General features: G+C 34.4%; 1 protein-coding gene and 1 long non-coding RNA gene across 3 annotated transcripts; both read right to left on the bottom strand.

The window, feature by feature from the left end:
* Window positions 1-483: 483 nt before the first annotated feature.
* LOC127852993 (uncharacterized) lies at window positions 484-13,200 on the bottom strand. Its single transcript, XR_008036394.1, has 3 exons — window positions 13,054-13,200; window positions 12,584-12,708; window positions 484-723 (listed from the first exon to the last, which is right to left on the bottom strand). It is a non-coding gene; the product is annotated as an uncharacterized LOC127852993 (long non-coding RNA).
* Window positions 13,201-20,811: 7,611 nt separating this feature from the next.
* Window positions 20,812-25,243, bottom strand: LOC127852977 (uncharacterized). Of its 2 annotated transcripts, XM_052387091.1 has the most exons (6): window positions 25,203-25,243; window positions 24,512-24,705; window positions 24,169-24,314; window positions 23,882-24,068; window positions 22,025-22,170; window positions 20,812-21,417 (listed from the first exon to the last, which is right to left on the bottom strand). In XM_052387091.1, the coding sequence occupies exons 3-6, from the start codon at window positions 24,222-24,224 to the stop codon at window positions 21,111-21,113; spliced, it is 696 nt and encodes a 231-aa protein (XP_052243051.1). In that variant the 5' UTR covers window positions 24,225-24,314; window positions 24,512-24,705; window positions 25,203-25,243; the 3' UTR covers window positions 20,812-21,110. The 2 variants fall into 2 exon arrangements, with proteins under 2 accessions (XP_052243051.1, XP_052243052.1); XM_052387092.1 differs by lacking the exon at window positions 22,025-22,170.
* Window positions 25,244-25,501: the final 258 nt, after the last annotated feature.

A 25,501-nucleotide genomic window follows, 5' to 3' on the forward strand; every position in this document is an offset into this window, starting at 1 on the left:
TTAAGGTATTATTCAGATTAAAACATGACATTTTGTTCATGCTTTTTGTGAAAACTAAGTTCTGAAAAAGAAAGAGCAGTGATTAAAATATAAAAATACTTCAGTTTCTTTTGGTACATCTTTAGTGAAATAACAATTTTCAGTTTTAAGCAGCATTCTCATGCCGTGGTGAAATTACTCTGTAAGGCACATAACCTTGTGCATGTTAGATCGATAATTAAAACTATATTTATTATATATAAAACTTCTTTCATCATCATCATCATCATGATTAAATAAATAACAATGTCTCCAGTGTCCTCCCCTTTTAAATTTCATTCTCATTATCTATTTCTTGTATTACCCTTTTCAAATTTCTGTTTTCAGTTACAACATGTTTTGTTTTACTGGCTAATAACTGGACCTTATCAGAATTAACACTTCCAGCACCATCATCAACAGTTAAGTTATTATTGCTCTTGGGAAAGACAAATACTTCAGCTCTAAAATTTTTCAACTCTGCATTTTTCTTATCACGCACAAGTTTTCTTTCCCTTTTGTACAATTTACTAATCTTCATTCTCAGACTGGCCTCAGTTTGATCACAAACCTGAGTACCATACCTCTCTTTGAACTCGCACAAAGAAGATTTAAAAGTAATTTTCCCGCAACAAAATTGTTCAAAAGCTGTGATAACATCTTTGTTGGTCAAGGCCTGTTTCCCGGTATCAAGGTTATGCGATTCTGAAATGGCAAAAATAGACGCATCAATACATGTAGCTAAAAAGTTAAATATTAAACTGGTGTGTGCGGTCTTGTCATATTGGCACGCCTTGTGTCATAATAGCAGGACGGCTTTAAAGTTATAAATATAGCACGCTAGACACGGGCTAGTATTAATCAGAAACAACTGGGCCTTTTAAACGCATGACGGCATGTTATGTAAATATTTTATGGTTAAGTATGTAAATAAAGTCATGTAATTTTTTTTTTTTTTAAGGTTCATGGGGGGGATAAAATTCATTAAAAATTCGCTTTGGTTTTTCTTCATTCAATGTGGTACAATATGGTCAAACTATATATCATTTTAAAGCTAAAGACGGATAGAATAACATAAACACATTTTTGACATTCAATATTTGTGTGCTTTATTCATATTTTGGTTTAAAACCAATACATTTTTACACTAATTTACAAAACCTCAATCTAAAGTTAGGAAGGATATGCACTACCTTAAGTTGAATAAATACAAAGCTATATACATATACAAGGTCAAGTTAGCAACATTTCACAGAAAAGTATTGTCATAAAACAACAAATGAGTTTTTATTCAACTGCCTATTTTGGATAAATTTCCTAAACAAAGTTCTAAAAATAACTAAAACGTAACTACTTTTTAAAAATCCAGTTATGGTGGATAATAAGAGTCACAATTCTTTTTCAAAGGCTTAACAATTTTGTTATTTACCTCTCAACCAAATTGCAAATTTAAACCATCTCAAATTGAAATAGATTGCAGACGACATATAAAATTGTAAAGGAATATAAAGAAATTGGTAAACCGAGTGATTTTATATTTCGATTCCTTCTATCCATTTTGAAAGCGTGGCACTCGCTGTGCTCCGTAGAAAAACGTGCAAAACAAATCGGTCGAAACCACGTGCAGTGGTGAGAAAACCGGGTATGTCACCGTATGTGTATACACATACCTGAGAAAACACATACTTATTTTGACAGTTGTGTGACAACTAGTCAAACAACTATTAACATTAATTAGCAATAGATCGCACTCAATAACAGAAATGACCACGTAGAGATATCATCACTTACCCTATTTCAAATATTTTCCAGCTGAAAATTGTCCCCCACACGTCTTTTTTAGTTTTATTTGTATTGTTTTTCTGGAGCCGAAGTCCATCTCACAGAATATCCATCTAACTTCCGTTGTTTTCACTTTCGTTATTAAAAACTTTGTTTAAAAGAATTATTTCTCCTTTTAAATTGTTAAAGCGATGTGTTATTATATATTATCAATAGAATAGTATACCGTGATGAATTTAACGGAGTTACGTAGTGCTGCAACAATACGCCAAAAACCGTATTGCAATATATTGTCAATTCAAAAACCCGTATTGCAATATATCGCAATATATTGCTAACTTGTACCAAAATTATAACTTGCCAATTACCCGATAATTCCGTATATTCCAGTTTTAAAGCAAATTCTGGTAAATATTTACGATAAATGTGCTCAAGAATAACAAGAAACACAAACATTCGCAAATTTTCTTAAGTATCAAATACATTTTGGCATTTGTTACTATTTAAAGATGTGATGAAATAACGTCCAACCGGGGCGTTTTTTTCCACTGAACACGCGTTATTCACCTTACGTGATGTTCCCGTTTTTATACAACACAAAATACACCCATACTTTCCATGCTACGTTCTACATGTCTGCATAATTTTCGCGCGCTTTTTATTGAGACAAAGAATAAAGCACTTTTTATTTGACGCTAGAATTTTGTATTGTCGCATTAGCATTTAAATTTGGAAGCGTATTACCGAAATTCGGATTACAAATTTAATAATGCTCAATTCAGAATCGAACGAAACATTTACAGCTGTGCGCAATTAATTCAACGATAATCTGTTCAAAAGCATCGAACGAATGCTCTGATGTAACAATGCTACTCCGTATAATACACTTTCCAGAATGCTTTTTCTATGAAAAACATTATACACTGCTTTGTTTTGTTTACCTTGTTATCATTATTTCGAATGGCTTTTCTGGACGAAATGTGTATGAATTTTTGTAAAATTTTCGTACCGGTATGATGAAAATCGTATCGCAATACAATATGCGGATTGCGAATTGCGATATATACCGATATACCGGTATATTGTTGCAGCACTAGAGTTACGTATCGATCTTTCTGTCAGTCTGTAAGCGTACTATTTTATGCGCAATAATATAAGTATGGTGATTCGACAACAATTGTAAACATTGGTGAAATGCTTCTTACATAGTTATTCTTTTGAGTGTTTATGAGGTCTGATCGTGCAGTTTGCAAACATCAACGGAAAGATTACAATCCAATGCATTTGTCATCGTCAACCGTTTGGAATGTCAATTAGGCGATGAGTGAGTTTTTAGCATGTTTCTTTCTATTTTATGAATTTACAAATGGCTGCCCCCATGGTGATGAAATGACATGTGTTCGAGTTTTGATATTTCTAGATATGTAAACTTTTTTTTACTATTTAAGCGTAACTTGCCCTCGTCAATGTTGATATTATTCACTAGTTATATAATTTTCCGCCAAAATACGTGGAATAAACATGATTCAGATTTTTGAAAATAATGTATATTTTAGTGTTAAAATCGCTTTGTATTTTGATTGATTTTGTGGATGGTATGATACGTTGATGTACAAAATTGGTAGCAGTTTGAAGGAAAAACATCCTTTAAAGCATATATGTACAGCGTTTTTTTTCCTTCTTTAACTAGTACCGGGGAACGGTACCTTTCCCAAAGCCTACCGGAGGCTTCCCAATTTTAGCACCGGACCTTTCCCAATCTCGATATCTACCGTTCCGAACGATTTTAGGTGCCGTTCCCAATAGCCAGTGCCTTTTATTTTCGCTGGAAATATCTTTTGATATTGTCGAGCCTTTCATTTTCGGCCATTTATTTTCGCAGGACATTGTTGCGTAGAAAGTAAACAAAACTTTTCAAATGGGGCGCAACTCTAACCGCTGTGTAAAATGTGAATGGATTACATAACCGCGACGAGTGATCGATATTTCCCGTGAAAGAATTCCATCGCTAAGACCAGTCTTCCTTACATCAATAAACTTTCTCAACACTAATTTTTCGTTGACATTAAAAAAAAACGTAACCGTATTGAGTTAAATGCGCATATTACTTCTATGTATAGTTTTTTAAGTGTCAAATCCGGACAGTAACTATTCGGATACGAATATAAACAAATAAAAGTTTAACATAAAATTAAAAATAATGAGACATGGGTGTAAAATCCTATAGTTATTTACAACATATACATAAGCATTTTATGGCAGATGATCTTAAAATCTTATTTGATGATTTGAAAAAAAAATCAAAACAAAATATAAGACTTACCTTTGAAAATTATTGTTAAAGCATTCCACTCTAAAAACTCATTTTGGTTACGTGTGACTATTCTCACTGTCTATTGTTAAAAGATGTCAAACCAGTACAAGATCCATTGTTGTTGTTTTTGTTTAGTTTTAAAGTTTTTAATTTAACTCGCATGAAAAATTGCAGGGCTTGTAAGACTTAAGGGCTAAAACAAAATTATTAATATTATTTTTTATGCAACTTCAGTGCTTATGCCAATCACTGGAAGATATTTTTCCAATTGACGGGCACATTCTAACTGAAGTGGCAATAACACAATTTTCACATGACATGATACGATAGTCAAAATATCATAACCGTACTGTAGTTTTTCTGTCAAAACCTAGAGTTTAAAATGCTTTGTGATGCAGAATATAGCCCCTAATGATAGATTACATGCATTTTAAAAGTTCCCAATTCATCAATTTTGCGACTCAAATTTTTCCCAATTCATTGATTTCGCGACTCGTTTTTTTCCCAACTTGAAGATTTCACGACTCGAAAAATTCCCAATTGTAGGGGTACAGGTACCTTTCCCCTTTAGGGAAAAAAACCGCTGTATGTATAGATTTTCAATGTGGCACTCTTCCTTTAGTCAAATTTGAGTTCAATGCTTGGGGTCCCACATTTTTCAAAATGAAGCCTCTACATGAACCTTAAGTGAATCACTGCTACTTAAATGTTAAATAGTAAGTTAAACCTAAAAGCCTAGCATGCTAGGCTTAGGAATTTAGTTTGTTAATTTTCTTCAATTTCAGAATTTAATTATAAGTTGTAAGTTATGCTTCTACATGTCCCGACCAGCAGTACATGTATACAAATTATAAATGTGAAGAAAAAAAATTAAAAAAATAGCCCTGTTTATATCCACATCATGGCTCATCACGATGGCTTCATGGTTTTTAGCTCACCTGAGCGATAGCTCGGGGTGAGCAATTGTGATCACTCACCGTCCGGCGTCCGTCCGTCCGTCTGTCTGTCTGTCTGTCTGTAAACAATTTGTAAACATCTTCTTCTACTAAACCATTGAGCCAATTTCAACTAAATTTTATGTGGAGCATCCCTAGGTCATGGGACAAAAGAATTGTTAAAAAAATTTGATCACATAACCAAGATGGCCGCCATGACCATATATGGTAAAAACCTTAAAAAATCTTCTTGTCAGAAACCGCTCATCAGATTTTCAAAAAATTTCACAGGGATGACCTTTGAAGGCTCCCCTGAAAAAGTTGTTCAAAGAAATTTGATTCGTCAAAAAACATGGCCGCAGGAGCTCGTTGAACTTTGCATGTTTATTCGTTTTTGCCTATTTTGTGAAAACTTTCAAAAATCTTCCACATTTTTTGTCCGACCCTTTCCAAATTTGCACAGGGTCTTTATATCAATGAGGACACCAACCCTACAAAAAATGAGCATTATTGGTCCATGAAGTACAGAATTACCTCCCCTTGAATTGAGAAAATGGTGTTTATGCAATAAAGTCCAAATTTTTCATCCAATTCTTTCCAAACTTGTTTATATATCAGATTAAAGAGAATAAAATTTTCTTTATTATGCAGGGCTTTTCATCCTTATATAACAGAGGCCGATATTCGGCTCCTTCCCAATTCTAAAAAGCCTTATTTTTTCCCAACTCTGGCTGAAAGACTTCCCAAAAAAAACGATTGAAATTCCCCTGAAAATCAAAAAAATAAACACAGCGGATAGTGTTTTGTAGCCAAGTTACTATTCAGTATAGTTTTACTGGTCTTGTAGATGATTGTAATTTCATTGAAAGCTTCCACGAGCGATAAACAAAGATGAAGGTTTATTTTGCGTAATTGTTGTCTGGTATCGATTTTTTTGCTTCCAGTTCAGTTCAGGTATTTCCCCACTACCGCTAAGCCGAATTTTAATTGTATTTGTGTACCAGTCTAGAACAGAATATTGCGTAGTACGGGTTTTATTGTCGGTTTTTGCACGAGGGCCGCAAGGGAGGTCACCAGTGTCATCGCTGAATTTTCAGTTTGAAAATGTCACATAATGTTTTAGTTTACTGTTCAAAAACTGCTGTTACCTGTTGAAAAGTTTATCTGTTTGAAAATATAGCTGGCCAATCTTTGAAAAGAACATTTCCAGGTCATTAATTCATAACAAAAATAAAGTTCAAACCATTATTGTGACTGTTTAAAATTGATTAAATGATTTACCTGTGATGAAATGCTTTAAAAGTTTTTTTCCCAAAATGGCCATTTATCGCGCTTAAATTTCCCAATTTGCAAGGCTAGGGCTTCTTCCCAATTTCCAGATGAAAAGCCCTGTTATGTTTTTTCTTTCATGAAAATCCATAAAGGATAAGTGTTATTAATCGTTGCTTAATTAATGAACAATGCGAATTATCGGTATTGATTTTTTTCCTGACATGCCGTCCCAGATATTAACCGCTTTCAGCTGTAGACTATGCATCAATACATCGCCGTGTTATTGACCTGAAAAATTCATACGCAGTCGGCATTAACACCGGTCATCGAGACAAATTACTGATGTGAAAACAAATCGTACAGTACACTCCACGCGTTTTCCCCAAAAAACGCGCTCCCTCCGCGGGTTTTTTCTGCTAGCGAGTGTTCACGCGGCGTTGGAAGAGCGAGGTGAACTTGATAAAACGCTCGGCGTTACGCCGCGTTCGCTAATTCCAGCGGCGTGTATTACTCTAGGCTAGTCGGTAAATGCAGACACTTTCCGTTCTTATCAGTGATCGCCGCGCAACGCCGCGTTAGCAGTGTGGGCATGCCAAAAAATAAAAACATTGTTATAATAAATTGTTTAAATACTGTAGTACATGTATAAAAAAGATAATTGTATAGAAAATTAATACGTATAAAAATTATGTTTTTTAATTCACAGGTACGTCTACAATATGAATTAGTCTAATATAATACATTTGACAAATTAATATTTAAATCATAACACATGTGACACAAGGATAAATGTTCCGTAAAATTTCCAAATGAGAATAATAATTCGTAATCCGAAACACACTACGATTTTTAATTGTTAACACGACGTTTACAAATGCTTCCAATATACAGTCATGTATATTTCCCGACAAAAAGCGCGCGAAAATTATGCTGCAATGTACAAGGGTTTTTTATACAAACTTTGTAGCGCAGAGAACATTGAATTTTGTTGATTTCGGTTAAAAGTTTCTTTGGTATTTATTAACGAAATTATATCGCGAATAAGTTGATATTTCCTCTATAATAATTTTAAATCGAACACGCCGAATCTTTATCGTTACGGTATTTTAGTAGAGTAATTATTTTAACACTAATTGTATAGTAAACTGACTAAAGAAGACATCTGGGCGGAACTGGATTTGAAGTGTTTGACGTTATGAAAACACGCAAAGCTTGTTTACTGACCTATTGTGTAGACTGCTGTCTGCGGTGTTTTGACAAAAGGGATTAACATGTGTGAATGTCACTCTGCCGATTTGGTCCATAATTACTGGTAAACATTGTTTAGAATGTCGACGCAACAAGAATACAACTGTGAATATTAAATGCAATTATCAACTCAATAGTTACCACCTTTTAGCAATCAATGGAATAACCTACAAACAAAGAGAAAATCAATGCATTAGCGAGCAGAGAATTGACTTTGTTCCGACAATTAAAACCATTCCTTATGCATTCGTTGAACGTGTTTACTTGAGTAAGTTATGCCTTTAGACAGGAAGAGGCTTTTCTTTGATTACGTCAAACTGTCAATTCACACAGATTTGCGAGATTTTTAGGGTCCTTGGTCATTTGTATACATGTTCAGTATAGAAAATCACCTGCTAACATGAAAACTTTGGATTAAATTATCAAAATAAAAACAATGTTGCAAACTGTGTTTATATTAATTGGTAAGTATTAGTTAAAAAGACGACGTTTTGTGTGTCGTAAATCAACGAGTTTTCTATAAAACAACAACTCTTCTACAACCACGTCGGGATCGATCTATCTTGGTTGTGTTTTTTTTAATTGTAAATATTATACTACATGTACATGTTTGTACTTGTAATAAATGTAATTTTATTTGAAAATCAGGAAGTCAAACAAAATTAAATTGATCGTTATCTCGTAAAACGTTTCCCCCGCGTTGCCAACGCCGAGGGCCGCCGCGTCGGCTTATCAGTTTTGCCGATCTTTAACCGCCGCGTTCAAAATCATGCAAACGCCGCGTATAGCGGGACTTTCTTAATCTCCATCCAGGTCGAAACCCGCGGAGTTTGGAGGGAATTTGGGGAAAACGCGTGGAGTGTACTGTACATCGTAGAGGATTAAATAAACAATTACATCTGATTAAAGATTAAAGATTGCTGCCGATTTAAATCAATTTGAGTACTTTTTGCGTATATTTGATGCCGAATGGGAAGCTGTGTTTAGACTTAAATTGAGAAAAATGGCAACGAGATACTTGCCTGTTGGTAGCTAAAGAAACTTCAGCGTACAGTTTATAATGGGTGGCCATTCCCAGCGTTTTTTTTCCCCAAAGGGGAAAGGTACCTGTACCCCTACAATTGAGAATTTTTCGAGTCGTGAAATCTTCAAATTGGGAAAAAAAAACGAGTCGCGAAATCAATGAATTGGGAAAAATTCGAGTCGCAAAATTGATGAAATGGGAACCTTTAAAATGCATGTAATCTATCATTAGGGGCTATATTCTGCATCACAAAGCATTTTAAACTCTAGGTTTTGACAGAAAAACTACAGTACGGTTATGATATTTCGACTATCGTATCATGTCATGTGAAAATTGTGTTATTGCCACTTCAGTTAGAATGTGCCCGTCAATTGGAAAAAATATTTTCCAGTGATAGGCATAAGCACTGAGGTTGCATAAAAAATAATATTAATAATTTTTTTTAGCCCTTAAAAGTCTTACAAGCCCTGCAATGTTTCATGTGAGTTAAATTAAAAACTTAAAAACTAAACAAAAACAACAACAATGGATCTTGTACTGGTTTGACATCTTTTAACAATAGACAGTGAGAATAGTCACACGTAACCAAAATGAGTTTTTAGAGTGGAATGCTTTAACAATAATTTTTAAAGGTAAGTCTTATATTTTGTTTAGATTTTTTTTCAAATCATCAAATAAGATATTAAGATCATGTGCCATTTAATGCTTATGTATATGTTGTAAATAACTATAGGATTTTACACCCATGTCTCATTATTTTTAATTTTATGTTAAACTTTTATTTGTTTATATCCGTATCCGAATAGTTACTGTCCGGATTTGACACTTAAAAGACTATACATAGAAGTAATATGCGCATTTAACTCAATACGGTTACGTTTTTTTAATGTCAACGAAACATTAGTGTTGAGAAAGTTTATTGATGTAAGGAAGACTGGTCTTAGCGATGGAATTCTTTCACGGGAAATATCGATCACTCGTCGCGGTTATGTAATCCATTCACATTTTACACAGCGGTTAGAGTTGCGCCCCATTTGAAAAGTTTTGTTTACTTTCTATGCAACAATGTCCGGCGAAAATAAATGGCCGAAAATGAAAGGCTCGACAATATCAAAAGATATTTCCAGCGAAAATAAAAGGCAATGGCTATTGGGAACGGCACCTAAAATCGTTCGGAACGGTAGATATCGAGATTGGGAAAGGTCCGGTGCTAAAATTGGGAAGCCTCCGGTAGGCTTTGGGAAAGGTACCGTTCCCCGGTCCTAGTTAAAGAAGGAAAAAAAACGCTGATTCCCAGCTGTAGTCTACGGGCGGGTAGTGAACTGGTTGAGAAAAGTGGAAGCTTGTGGAAAAGCGGTTTGAGAAGTTTGTAAGAAAACCCTGAATTATCAGTCTTGTGGGAAGAAGGCATTGCGTCTCCACGCAGAGGGCCCTTATCACATGCATTTGTAAAGAATATAAGAACCATCAAGACCAACCAGGTAGGGTTTTTATTTTTTTAAACTAACACCACGAATTTGGTCGTATTTTCTGTTGCTAAAGTTTACTGTTTAGGTTGTTTTGCATCAAAAATCGGCAAGATAGATCTAGCAAATTTGCCAATTTTTTTTTATTAATAACGTATGATTCATTGATTGTGAGCTTTTAAAACATTTTGACCTTTGAATAAAGCATAAATCAGGAAAAGAATTTTAACAGTAATTGAAAATACGATCAAATACGCCATTTTTGCTGACTGGGACAGGTCTTTTTTAGTTAAATAAAATATTTTATTGTCCCCAACATATGAGCCCAGCAGCAAGAAATGTTGTTTTTTTTACTTTTTGTAAAACAAATATGGGCAACCTACCGTAATCCAAATTTGCCGACACCTTAATTCGACGATGTTCTATTTTTATCGATTAAATGGATGATTATTGTCTTGGAATCATTTCAAAGTAATACAGCCGAGTTTAAAATTATTATTTTGTGCTATTAAACATTCATTATTTCTTAAATTATTTGCTAAATATTGCTTCATGTAACCGTTACATCGTCAAATTTGGGTCACACCAGGATACAATTATTTAGCATTCAAACAACGATTGGGATAAAAACTAGGGGAAGCCATGCTGAAATTTTCAATTTTAACTGTTTAGCAGAAGCAACCATACCCAATTTTCTTAGGTGTATGTGGAGGCTTCTGGCAGCATGATTCTGTGAATATAAATGGTGACATTTGATTCTGCATTAATTAAACATGTATTATTGACTTTTTTAAAGTATGTGTGAAAAATATAATTTGTAACCACTGTTACAGGTTTTATCTGGTTCTTCAAAAGCAACACCTGCAGTCGAGTCCATGCCAGACAGAGGGTGCATGTGAATGAATTGCCTTTTGACTAAGTTTTGTGTGTTCCTTATCAAATACATGAAGATTTTTAAATATATGTGTATGTTGTTTTTTTAAGAAAATAGAATCACCAGAACAGGTATAGGCACCCTTTAAATGTGTTGAATCCAGGAGCTTCTGGGGGCCTCTGGCCCCCTTGTGCCCTGGACCCACCTAGGGCCCTGCGGCCCCCTGGCCCCCAGCTTTAAGTTCAGGATTTTCAAAATATCCAACTTTGACCCCTGCAAATGCTTTGCTAAAACTTTGGCTACAGTTTCTAAAATTTGGCTACACAAAATTCCATTTGGCTAAAATGTTGGCCACAGAAATTTTTGGGCAAGAGGAGCCCTGTTTGGATTGTATTTGGGTCATCTGGGGTCAGCAACTAGGCACTAGGTCAAATAATAGAAAAACCTTGTGTAGACTATAGAGGTCACAGTTTTCATCAGATTTTATTGAAATATAGTCAGAATGTTTGTCTTGTTAAAATCTGGATTGGGATTGACTTTGGGTCATCTAGGGTAAAAAACTAGGTCAGATGAAAAAAACAAACTTTTGTAGACAGTAGAGGTCACAGTTTTCATTAAATCTTTATGAAATTTGGCCAGAATATTAATCTTGATGAAATCTGGGTTGGGATTGTATTAGGGTCATCTGGGGTCAAAAACTAGGTCAAATCATAGAAAAACTTTGTGAAGACAATAGAGGTCATAGTTTTCATATGATCTTAATGAAATATGGTCAGAATGTTTATCTTGATAATATCTGATTTTGGATCGTATATGGGTCATCTGGGGTCAAAAATTAGGTCACCGGGCAAATTCTAGTAAAACCTTGTGTAGATGAAAGAGGTCACAGTTTTCATCACGTCTTGATGAAATTTTGTCAGAATGTATTAATTAATAAAATTTGGCTTGGGATTGTATATGGGTCTAATAAAATTTAAGTTTATGAAGCAAGGTTAGTCAGGTGAGCGATTCAGGGCCATCATGGCCCTCTTGTTTACTACTCAACTCTTCAAAACAGAACATGGTCACAACTGCCCACAGTCACAATCCACAACATGTGGAACTGAAACAAAAAGAATTAACCACAAAGAACCATGCTCTTTCAATTTTCTTTCACTCGCAATTATAAATAACAGCAAACTTGTCAAACTCAAAAAGATACACCAAAGGAGCACATATACCATTTAATACATTAAAAAGAAATTATGGTTGGATATAAGTTGAGAAAATCATCAAAATTATATTATTAATTATATCTATAGAAGGATATATTTATTTCCTTATTACATTACCACGAATATGACCTTTTATTTATATCACGAATACTTGGGGGTTGAAAACTAATATAAAATGCATGCGTTTATGCATGCGCACGAGGATCAAAACAGTTATGACATACGTAGCGATTAACTTTTGTAAAATCAAGCATATTTAACGACGTAATTAAACTCCCGGGACATCATTTATGATTATATTTAGGTCTTGATCTATACTTTTTATTGTGAATGTGAGCATCACAAGTCTGCTGTTATTTATATTTGAACACAAAGATAAACAAAACAAACAAAGTCAAACATAAACAAGAACAATTAAATGAGGAATTTAATGTACCTAATAAAATCCCAGCCATTTTAAGACACCTAATCTTTGACTCAAACAATACAGTCTATTGAGTATTGACATAAGACGATAAGTCATAACTTCATGACATAAGTCCCTGAAAAGGTCTTATTTATCTGAAAAATAATTAATTCAAATCCTCAATAAATTAATCAAAAACTGCAATATATTTATTTTTCTTCACTTTTATACACAACTGGAAACAATTCACAGACAATATATTTATAAATCTAATATTCCAATAACATACGTTACAACGAGTGCGAATTTACAGGGGTGCCAAATTTCGTACCTCAGGCTCAGAGAGACAGCGGCCGTAAAGGTCACTAAACATGCATGTTAATAAAGCCAATTCCGGAAGGATTTACTCATTACAAAACCAAAATACTAGTTTAAATCACGAGAGGAATAATTAAAATTGATAAATCAACCATTTCAATAAGAATATATAAGCTATTTACCGTAAAATTCTCCGATGACTTTATTCTGTTTACATTTTCACCAACTTCTAAAGGTCATACGCCATGCGAAAATATATCACCATGTAGCTTGGAGTGTTATCTTTTATTTCATTGGCTTTACAAAGCGATACGTCATCAAACAGCTCCCGGATAGCCAATAAAAAAACGACTACCTCTTAAAGAACAGACTAAACCACGGCCGTAATACACTAAACATGCAGAACGTCGTCGAATCGGCGCATTTCTAGATAAAGTTTAAAAAGGTTTCTAAAACTCGTTATAGTTTAAAATGTCATTTATAGTTAAAACAAATATTAATTTTATAATAGATAACCTTTATTTCTATGAAACAATCTTTGAAATGGTAAAAAAAACAGTTTATTTCACACCAGTAATTCTGGCCATTTCCACTCCGATTACACGATAACATCACATGACCTGAACCCCCTAGCAAGGACCTTTTTTCATTTTTTATTTATTTCAATACCCATTTATTAGAAAATATCTTTACCACAAAGCAAGGTAATCATGCTTTCGCGGTTATGACACATGTATTGTTGATTGTCATCACCTGCCCGCGTAGTCCAACTATTTGACGCTTTCAAATATTAAGCTACTTTTTATATTGGTAATATTTGGAGCTACCAACCTGGCTGGCATTTAAATATGTTGGACTGTTTTCCTTCTTTGTCTATATTGTTGCGCAAGGATTTTGTGCGCAACATTCAAGCCCCGATATAAGACACTTAATATCAACGGATTGCAATAATATTTACATACCTGTGTAGATAAATCATTTCTCGATAATGTTCCGTAAAAATTTATGTAATGACACTTTGAATTTTGCATGCCTTAGCAATTTAAATCCAACCACTTTTCAATATTTCAATATCTCTCGATTCGCTGGCTGTGTAGATATAAATCTATAACACAACCTCGATGTAAAGCATCTGGTTTAAATGTGGAAGAATAAACAACGTAAAATACAGTTTGCGTTCGTCTGTTGTGGTGCAGAGCGTTACATAGTAAACCGATTTCGCTTAATTTAATAGCCCATTTGTCACGTCCGAATATTCAATTATCCAGAGTATTCAATTATACGGAATCTGTTATATTTCCAATGTTATCACTAACCGGGTGTAATCCGCCCAGGGCTTTTTTTCCTGACTTTGTGAAGCGGCCCTGGCCCCCTTACTTTGTGAAAAAATGAGTCGCGAACTTTTCAAAATTGTGAAAAAATGAGTTGCAATCTTTTCAAAATTGTGACAAATTGAGTCGCGAAATTTGCAAAATTGTGAAAAATTGAGTCGTGAACTTCTTAAAATTGTGAAAAACCGAGTCGTGAAATTTTTAAAATTGTGAAAAACGGCCAATTTTGTAAAAATTCACGGCCATGTTAGGTTTGTGAATTGTCCTTTTCAAAATTGTGAAATGTCCTTCCACGGCCACTCATAAAGAAGGAAAAAAAGCCCTGCCGCCTGGAAATTGTGCTTTTCATGCATAATTAAAACATCGTTTCAACACATAAAGCGTTTAAAAAAGTTAATATTGGAATTAAATATTCAATCCATTATAAATATAATATAAATGTTTTGTTGAATTCCCAAATGAGAATACAAATTTTGTAATCCAAAACACACTTTCTAGCTTTAAATAAAACGTCCACATGTATTTCCTTTGCCCCCAACAAAAAGCTAGCGAAAACTATGCAGCAATGTACATTGTCACGCCATACAGTGCGTGTAATGATTTTTCCCATTTTCATTTTATTGCTTACCAAACGCTTACGCTAGCAAATCCATTGCTCATGTATTGTCCTGGTAAAAAGCGTGCCAAAATTAGCGTGGGTGTATATACACTGTCGAAGGAAAACTTTGTAGCGAGCAGTCTCCGCCAAACTAGTCAAATTTTTACAGGACAGTAGGTCCTGTAAACTGGGAAAAAATACAGGACCTCCTCTGTTTTTACAGGACCTACCAACTACATAAATATATTAATAAAATAACACGAAAAGACGAAACGTATACCCCCACATGGTGCATTGAAACAGAATATTTTCATGCTGTCTTCACAAAACAAGAGAAGCGAATTTATGGCGATTTTTAAGAATTAATAATCCATATCGTTTTTTGATTCTTGTTGCTTAGTCTCAATGCGCATGTCAGAGAGGATTCTGGTCAATACGGCATAAACCGACGACGACCTAGATAATTAATCACCAGCCTTTTTCCCGCAGGGACATTGACTGTCAATATCATGACATTGCGAATGAAGATGATCACAATTATTAATAAATATCTCGATTACGTCCATACAAATTGATATTTGTATCATTTAATAATCAGATTTATAATTATCTTAATCAGCGACTAGGCCGTCGTGGATTTAGACCGTCCTGACGAGCATTCGTCATATGGTAACAACGCAAAAAAATGGACCAATCAGGTGCATCGCAAAATTCCGTAGAGTAGAGCGTTGGAACGGAAAGACGCGATTGCTATTTTTATACGGCGGAAAACTTTCAGAGCCGTAAAAACATAATCAACAATTTGAGGTTGATGTTATGTGCAGACGTGCATAACAGATCGTATAGAGCAGACTGTCATTGAGTGTTTATCCCAGTGTTTATCCGTCACCAGAAATTGAGTATTTTCAGTTTGTATGCAGGTGTATTCTCCGGAACAGATGTATAAAGATGCCGACTACAACTAGTAATTGTATGAATTTTATTTAATTAACATTAAATAAACATTATTTGTCTGCTTATGGTATGATGTTTATTTAATAAACTATATTTATATACATCCGTACAATCTTCAGATGTTTCAATATCAGGGGGTTTTTTTTAGAAAAAGGGGAAGACGCTGGACGCTGGGTAAAAGGGGAAAATCGAGCGCGAAAGAGACATATTTGGGGAAAAAATAAAAACTGTTCATTTCAATGTCTATAACTCACCTACAGACTTCAGGGTTTTTTTTAGAAAAAGAGGCATGTCTCTGACCTTTTTGTTCTTAAACACATGAACAAGTATGATATTAAAGTCAAAGTCCTAAATAAAGTTGCAGGTGTAGATCTAATAATGGGAAATGTTTTCAACTGGGGCCGGAGAACGATGTCAATATAATGATTTCAATTTCATGATGAATGGGTTGACGATCTAGATCTGCTACAGTATTGGAAGGGAAAGGTGCGGCAGCTGCCGATTGTCAACTTTCACTTTCACAAAAATCCGACAGTATTAATCGATGTTGATTACATGTACCTCCGAATCCTGCTGGGTTTCAACCGTTTTTGATGATTCATTCTTAAAAAATGCGTCAACGCAATTAATATTTTCTGAGTCCGATCGTTTTATTTTGTTCGTGTATGAACGCCAATTGTGAGACTTTTTTCTGTTTTAACGTTTATATCTTGGCTTTCACATAACCCGGATGAAAATTCGACTGGTTTCCGGTAATTAATGGACGAAACACCCTTCTCGCCCAAGACCGGAATCCAGTAAAATAGTCACATGATTAATACGATTAGTTGCCCGGTTTCCATGACGTAATTTAAGAGCTATATATAGAATCACTGGGATTCCCAGATTTGAGTGTTCGTCGGGAGAGAGAGAGAGAGAGAGCGAGATCGTTGTACATGGTACAAATTGGATAACATTTCTTTGAGGGTAAAATATTATATTTTGGTGAAAAATTATATTTTTGGAGGGAAGTGGTATTTTTAGGGGAAAAATTCTGGAAGGGGAAGACGCCGAATATCGGCGTCACTTTCTTAGTAAAAAAAACCCCTGAATATGTTTTTAAATTAGCAACCCCAGCTAATCTCCGATAATCCCACATTTTATCTGGAAAACTGTGAAAAGTCTACAAATCCTGTGGCATTTTAGGGATTAAAATTACATTTGTAGATGAATATTTTTATATTTGGTCTCATTTTAAAGCTAATAAAATTCTCTACAAAATGCATGTTTTACATTTGTATTTTACCCACTATAACCCAGTTTTATCTGTTAATAAACAATAAATATTATGGTTTTTCACTGTTGCGCGTGATTATCAACTTTCATGCACTCGGCGCGTGGCACATGTACTCTTCGTTCCTATTCGCGGGTGACTTAAACTTTATGAATATTAATGAGATGGACGAATCCACTAAGAAAAGTTCACGACCTCCATTCATGACTTTGATGCAAATTTTTAAGTTCATCCGAACCAAAGATATAGTCCCCTAAAGTGTTGCCGATTTTTTACAAAAAGTACTGATTTCCGAACTATGCATCATATATCATATTGTAGGGAATGTTCTGAAGTTTAATTTGATATAAAAATCTTTTGTCGGAAACAATAGGAACCCTCCCGCATTTTAAGCCAAACGTAGTAATATATTCAAATTTACTCCGGTCACGCGGCGACCTCGCTTTTCACCTTTGACCGCCATTTTGATTAACTTATTACGCATCGTAAACACGTTTTTCTATCGACGATTTTGAGCATGTTACCGATAGAAAACATCTTCATGTGGTTCAACTTTATTCTAAATACAAAGGTGAGTTCTAGAAACCTTGATTTTGACTCGATTAATTATTTATTTCAGTGCAAATATGTAATTTCGATGTACGGACGGTAACCTGCTCGTGCGATCGAATCATAGGAAAACCAACTCCGTGTTATTGTTATGAAATGCCCTCAAAGGTGTTTTTATCCGTAAATTATATGTATGAAAATAAGTTCTCTTAAGTATCTAAACAATCATTGACATGATTAAATCGATAAATTTGCCCCGACGTAGAAATTGTCCAAATGTGCATATCCCCACTGGCCTGTGAGAATGTTTTTGCACGGTAAAAGTTGCATATTAACATGATTTATACATGTACTGATGATGTAGGTCTGGCTTTTCTTTCCTTTTTTTCAGTAGATCTTAGAAGTCAATGGCAGACTACCCAGGACCATTCTGTCATGAAAATGGTATAACAACCTTTCTTTTGAAGAAGGCAGAATTCTTGTAGCCTATAAACAGGCTGAAGAATGGACTCATTCTTGAAATAAATACTTTTCTAGAAAAAAATGGGGAAATTTCAACTGTGTTGTTCAATGTACTGTGTCATCTTAACCCTGCATTCAAAGCATCAACAGCAAAATATGTCAAAACCAAAGTTTCAAGAACATGTGACCAGAAAAAAAACTTGTCATTTTAAAAAAGTGCCCGGTGAAAAAAATGTGAAAGACTTGATGAATCTAAATGCAGAATTTTAAATTGTAATGCACATGTTGCAATTGCATACCAGGATGCTTGGTATCCTGGTATGGTTTTTGAAGTTAAAGATAAAGAAAACTTTGTGGTTAAATTCATGACTACCACCAGAAAACTTGGCCAGTACAAATGGCCTCTACGAGAAGACATTCAGACGGTTCAGAAACAATTCCTAAATTCTGCTGGATTTGTGCCCGACTGTTTGAATTTTGAATGGTGAATGTGAAAGAGACACCAACAAAAGACAACATATATAACAAATATAAGAAATATTCATAGATTTATTTCAAGGATTAGAAAGTTATAGAATGTGTGCATGTCCCCGTCCCAAGACGATGAAGACATTCCGCCCCCCCCCCCCCCCCCCCCAACACCTGTGAACATTTGATTAGAGAGTTAAGACTGTGATAGTTATTTGCAAAAGATCATAAATTAGTTAAATTTGCTTTTAAAAACCGGTATCCATTTTAAGTAATTCCAATATTGCTTTTGAGTGAATAAATGTGTTAATTGTAGATATTTAAGCCTGATGCCTTTCGAAAAAAAGATAATGTCTCTAATAAAATTATGTCTCTAATAAAATTATGTATATACTTCCTAAATGTGTTGATCATTACCATGTGTGTATTAATAACTATAAGTGTTTATAATACTTTAATGAACAGAGTATACATTGATCTACAAATGTTCCAAATTTCATGAAGATATCTCTAAAAATAAAAAAGTTATGGCAATTTTACTATGTAAAAATGTATGAACTTGAATTTCTGGTGCTGGGAATGTCGCGCTTCCTTGTTCACTTTATATAGGGAGAAAATTCAGAATTTGCGCGCATTTTAGCAATATTCAAATTACCATAACTTTTTTATTTTTCAAGATATTTAAAAAAAAAAACGGTTCTGAAAAGCTCTTAAAGAGCTCTTTTCAAATATGCAATTGCCTTTAAAAACAGGTGTTGATGAAAAATTAGCTGGGGTTGCTATTTAAATTGCAATTGATAACAAATGAAGCCCTATAATCTGCACCCAGTTGACATTCCCGTATTCTTATACGGTCTCTGTGCTATATTAAAAGATATTATTAAACTAATGCTTATATGGGCTTTATTCCATTAAATGCGATATGAACACCTTATTTACGTCTAAACAATCTAAGAAGATTCTTTGAATTATATGTGGTTGATTTCGACGGAAAACTATTGCAGCCCTATCAATCTGCATGTGTTCTGACAGCATTAAAGATTTATAAGTGTTTTATCCCGTGTGCTATAATCTCTTAATTGCATTTAAAACGTAGTGAGTCCCTAATCATCTGCGTCCAGGTCCAAAGTCTGAGCAGGTTCCGATTTTGGTTTCATGCGACGGATAAACAATCTGCATGCGTCCGATAAACTTTTCAAGGAATATCTCAGGTTTTTATATGTGATTAATTTGCGAAAGAAAAATAATAAAGCCCTATAAATCTGCTGGCGTTTGGACAACATTCACACGGCATTTCTAAGATTCTTATAAAGTTTACTTGCGACGGACAACCAATAAAACCCTATAAATCTGCATGCGTTTCAACGCATCCTATCAGATTCTTATATGGATCTAATTTCAAAGGGGAACTTGTGATACCCTATTAATCCTTATGCATGCCAACAACCTTCACAGTGTATTTCACAGGTTTTTATATTGATTTTAATTTCAACAGAAAACTAATAAGTCCTATTAATCTGCATGCGTTACGACAGCACTCACAGCGTATACGGTTACAATCGGGGATTGTATGGGATTTTTCCATATACATTTGCGCTCAGTCGACACAAACATGTTAATTTATGGTATTAAATAAGTAAAGCAATCCTTATCCATGTGCGTTCTTATACTGCTTTAATTGCGATGCTTTAATTGCGACTTAAGTATTTATACGCCCGTCTATGACGGGACGTATTATGGTATACCCCGCGTCCGTCTGTCCGTCCGTCCGTCCGTCCGTCCGTCCGTCCGTCCGTCTGTTAATGTCGTACGTTACGTCAAATATCCTTTGACAGATTTTCTTCAAATTTTAACACAATCTTAATATTGATAAACCCTGATCCCCTTTCGTTTTTGACGGAATTCTGAATTGTCGTTCCAGAGTTATGGGACTTTGTTCGTCAAAATTTCGTGATTTCATTGAATGTCCTACTGTAGCTCAAATATCCTTCGATGGATTTTTTTCAAATTTCAACACAATCTTAATATTGATAAACCCTGATCCCCTTTCGTTTTTGACGGAATTCTGAATTGTCGTTCCAGAGTTATGGGACTTTGTTCGTCAAAATTTCGTGATTTCCATGCTCATGTACTTATAAAATAAACCATGTATTCAAATACAAATAAACTGAAGTAAAAAAATGATTCAAAGGGTTATTTATTACCTTACTACTTCATTGGCGAACGACGGGCGTATCATGCGCTCATGGCGCAGCTTTTATTTTATTTTTATTATGCCCCCCTTCGAAGAAGAGGGGGTCAGCAATTTTCCTTGTCCAATTGGGAAAAGTACCCGTACCGGTCCAATTGGGAAAAATTGAGTCGTGAAAACCTCAAAATTGGGAAAAATCGAGTCGTGAAATCCTTAAATTGGGAAAATCGCGTCGTGAAGTATGGGTCTTATTGAATACATCATACAATTCATACTTAATTGAACAAACCCATTAAAATAATCATTTGCAGGCATGCCTTAATGACCATTAAGTAATAAAGTTGATATAAATAACAAAATATTATAAAGAACACACAAAATCAATTATTAGTTGTTTTGATCTCTTATATCTCTTATAAAGAAATGTCCCTCTCTTTCATTTTTTTAAAAATTTCTACAGTCTGTGATGTTTGCACATCACTAAGTTGCTCGCATCCCTCCCTGCACAGCATTATTAGTGCTGTCAATGTTTCCTGAGAAAAACAGTTTCGATTTGTTGTGCAGAGATTGTTCATTAGGCTAAACACCCTTTCCACAGAGGCAGTGCTGGAGGGCACAAGTCTTGACAGCAGCAACAGCTGGTACATACAGGGGTAGGTTGTCCTAAGATGTTCATCCCCCAGCATCTTCTGCAGCAAATCCACAGGTGGATTGCTGTTTCTGAAAACAGAAATAATATAAAACTATATGTTTATGTCTACCAGGGTCTAATTAAATGATATATGATCATGGAGTGTTCATGAAGAGAGCTGGAACAATTATGTATTTTAAATAATAAATATTTCTTTAATATTATGTAATATGCATGCATTACAAACATTTTGATTTATATAAACATGATCTTGAGAAGAAAAAATTGTAATGAGAGAAAGAAAAAGAAAGCAAGCAAACTCTGAAACAGTAGCTAACTAAGAACTGCATAAACCATAACATAAATAAATCTGCAACACTAGTCTAAAATGAACAAAGCTAAATAACAGCAAACAAGTAAGTTCATTTAAGAGTGTGAATCATTGTTTCCGCTACCTTTTATTTCACAGATTTTTTGACAGTTTTGTTAAATTTACATCATGTTAGTTGTTGCTTTAAACATAAGCAGTATTTGTAATACCTTAATTGAAACTTGTATTTTGCAAAAATCATACTTATACATTTGGGTAAGCACAGAATTTAAATCAATGTAATCACACTCTAAATAGAAAACAGACGTTTTGGAACTAACAATGGGAATGATCACAACTGAACTGTCCAAAACATCAACTAATACCTATGCATGAACATAACATATTTAAAGCCGTCAAACTCTGCAAGGGCAGTAGCCTTGTCGAACAATGGTGGGCTCTGCAATGTTTGACCTTTGTATGTGTCTTCTTTTCGAAGCCCATAGTGTGAGGTCAAGGTCTCAATTTTCGCCTTAATAAAATTAGTGTTTTGTGTAAGGATAATCATATCAGGCCTCTCTGTCTCTAGGTGACTTAACTACTTAAAATTTTTGATGACCAGAGTTTAAACAAGAAATATCTTTAAAAAAGATATACGGCGTAAATAGTTTAATGAATGAGATCAAGGATAGCGAATGTCTTTTTCTGTGCAGTTCTTAGCTGCATCACACGCAGTACGGGATGTTACGGGGAGTTTTCGCGGCTTATTTTACATTATAACATATTGCTGGTCATAAACCTATAGATACAAAACAGAAAACCAAAAGAAGAATGGAAGTGAAATTTAAAGATATGAGTCAACCGGCCACACGAGAACAAACCTGTTTTAGTGGTCTGTCGGGCATTGCTATTTGATTCGATTATTAACAGTATCGAGAATCATCGTGCTCATGCTTAAAGTGATATTATGGGCATTTTGCACTGTTGAATTGAGCTGAAAAGAATTAACAGGTCAAAATAGTTAGTTAAAATGTGGTTACTGATCAATTACCTGCAACTCACCTTGCTACCAGTTGTTTATAAAAATATATTTTAGATTCGATATTCTTACGTGACCCACCCAGTCCTGTAAGCCGAAATGATCCGTAAAACAATATTGTGTCTTTGTGTCGTATGAACAAATCTGCACTAAAACTAAATTTAGGTTCAACTCGTAAACGCATGATCAGTTGTCAAACGAAAGTACGGTTGATATTCAAATGCATTATTTTTCTCTTTCTGGTATATTGTTTTAGTATGTTGATGCTGCATTAATTACTATAAGTGTATATGAAGTAGAAACATCAAAAATAATCAACGGTTGCGATAGACACCTATAAACTGTTACATGCTCATAATATCACTTTAGTACATTAGGCAATATGGTGGAATAATTATTGTTAAATTTATTAAAAATAATATGTATCATTGTATTGTTGAAAACACATTAAGAATCTATTATTGACATACCATAATTATATTGCTGAATATCTTCTTTTAACATATTTCTGGTCTAAAGAAAATTCCAGGTCACCTAGTTCACGGATAGCGTCTTTATTATATAACGATGATTTTACTGACCGCGAACTCCGGTGATGACCTGTATATAAACTCTGAATGTCCGCGAATTGACCCGAAACCTTGCAGGTTGAAATGCAATTCTTTAAAGTGAGGCCTCGCTTCCACTGCTCTTTATACTTTTACATGTTAACATGTTGACAGGAATATGGAAGTAAGTACTAAATATGAGAACATAGCCTTTTAAGTATAAACGCTTTTGCGCTGGTAATACTCTGAAAATAAAAGGTGTACGCACAAACTGTATTGATGTCGAGAATTGAGTGTAAAACTGTTCTATCTATTAAACCTTTTCATTAGAGATAAAATTGTTTCATACAGTAAAACAGTGTTACAAAGACGCGGATATGTTTCCAATGTTCTGGTGGTATACTCAAATCAGCCAATGGAATAAATGAAGTGTATTCATTCGTACCTAGCCGCGGGAAATTTTATTTGAATTTTATTGGACACTTACAAAGGTCAAGTCAGGGTGAAAAGCTGGCTTATTCAGCTTACGCCGAAAAAAATCTCAAAATTAAAAGTAATATAATTTGTAAATAAAAGTACCAAAGAATAAAATAAACTGTCTATCTTTACTATTCTTCAGTATATTGTTAATTTCAGGCACATAAAGCCAGTTATACCTTTCCATAGTCTGATTCTCGCAGTTCCACAATGGTTTCAGGCAGATTTGTCAATGTGAAGACTGAGAAGGCTTTAAGCTCTGGCGACACGAAGTTGAAACCGCTATCTAGTTCTTCTAGGAGTTTGTTGACCATAGGGATGGCAAGCTCCTCCACTACCTGAGTAGGGGTGTAACTGTCCTTGTCTCTGAAAATAAATAATTGTTAAATGATCCCAAAAATTAATCAACTAATGTAAACAACATGTATGTCAATCACATTGACAAGCAAATATTTCTGTGAACTACCTTAGTCTTCTTGAATAAACTGTTCGTTGATCAATTTCTGCAAAGAGGGTGCTCATGCGCGACAGATATAGGTCATCTTCCACTCCTGGAGGTTGTAGGCATGCCCTGAATCTCTGGGTTAAGATTTCCAGGTTGTCTGTCAACTCCTACAAAAAATCAGATACTGAGTATTGATATTACTGCAGTCTTTCAGCTTTAAATAGTATGAAGCTTATGTTATAATTATATTATATTATATGTTATAATTAAAGCACCTTACACTATAAAATACAGTGAAGATCAGTTTGTCATATGAAACTGTAAATGAATTCGCTTTTATCATAAAACAAATCGTAACTAATACCTTTTATTTTCTTGTCACATCTGAGAAATCCATTGCAGAACCCTGTAGAAACTTGCAGAAGATGTTCACTGGCTGGAGCATATCGCACATGACCAGAATAGCTGCCACAGTGTTTTTGCTCGTGATCTTGTCTCGAATGGCAACAATCTCAGAATCCCTTTTCTTTCCAGAAGCTCATCAAGTGTATCAAGGATCTGCAATGGAAAAAAAAAATGCCTGAAAGTGACTCAAAGTATCCCCCGCACCACTTTGAAGCAAGCATAGTAAATGACAAGCCTGTGGCTAAGTTTAACTGAACTCATAACTCAACAACATATCGATCCCAGAGCATGATTTTTTTTTATATGATTAGAGTTTAAATTATATCACTTATAAATTGTATGAGAAATTTCATCTACAACCCGAAAAAAAGTATATGCAGTCGAACAAACCAAACAGCTGACTGAAAAGTAGCAAGACTAAAAAAGTACATCCGTGTCAAACTTCATTTGCATGTTAAGAAATTATAATAGCCTAACTGTAGATTGTGAAAGGAATGTATTGACTTTTAAAAGCTAATAAGATCAATTGTCAAATATCTAAGATAACTTTTGACATTATTGTTTCAGATGTTAATATAATAACATATTTAAATGTTTCTTGATTTTTATGTTGCAATCAATATGTAATGAGAAGTAATATGTGTAGCTACCTGGACAAATCGATCTATGAACCTCCTACAGGCCACGCCATCAGACAACCATCTAGTAGCTGCTGCTCTGACCATCACCATCTCTTTGACATCATATGAAGACTGGACATCCTGAGTAACAAAAACATTATACAACCTAGTGCAAAATTTGATCTAAGTTAATTATCATATTTGGTTTGTTGTTCAAGAGCCACTACTTGAATACTATTAAATTGTCCATTTGAAGTATAAAATTCATATTCAAAATGTTGACCTGTCATTTCGAGTTCAATAAGGCAGCTAAGCATCATTATTTTATA

Source organism: Dreissena polymorpha, chromosome 12 (assembly GCF_020536995.1).
Source record: "Dreissena polymorpha isolate Duluth1 chromosome 12, UMN_Dpol_1.0, whole genome shotgun sequence".
Classification (NCBI taxonomy): domain Eukaryota; kingdom Metazoa; phylum Mollusca; class Bivalvia; order Myida; family Dreissenidae; genus Dreissena; species Dreissena polymorpha.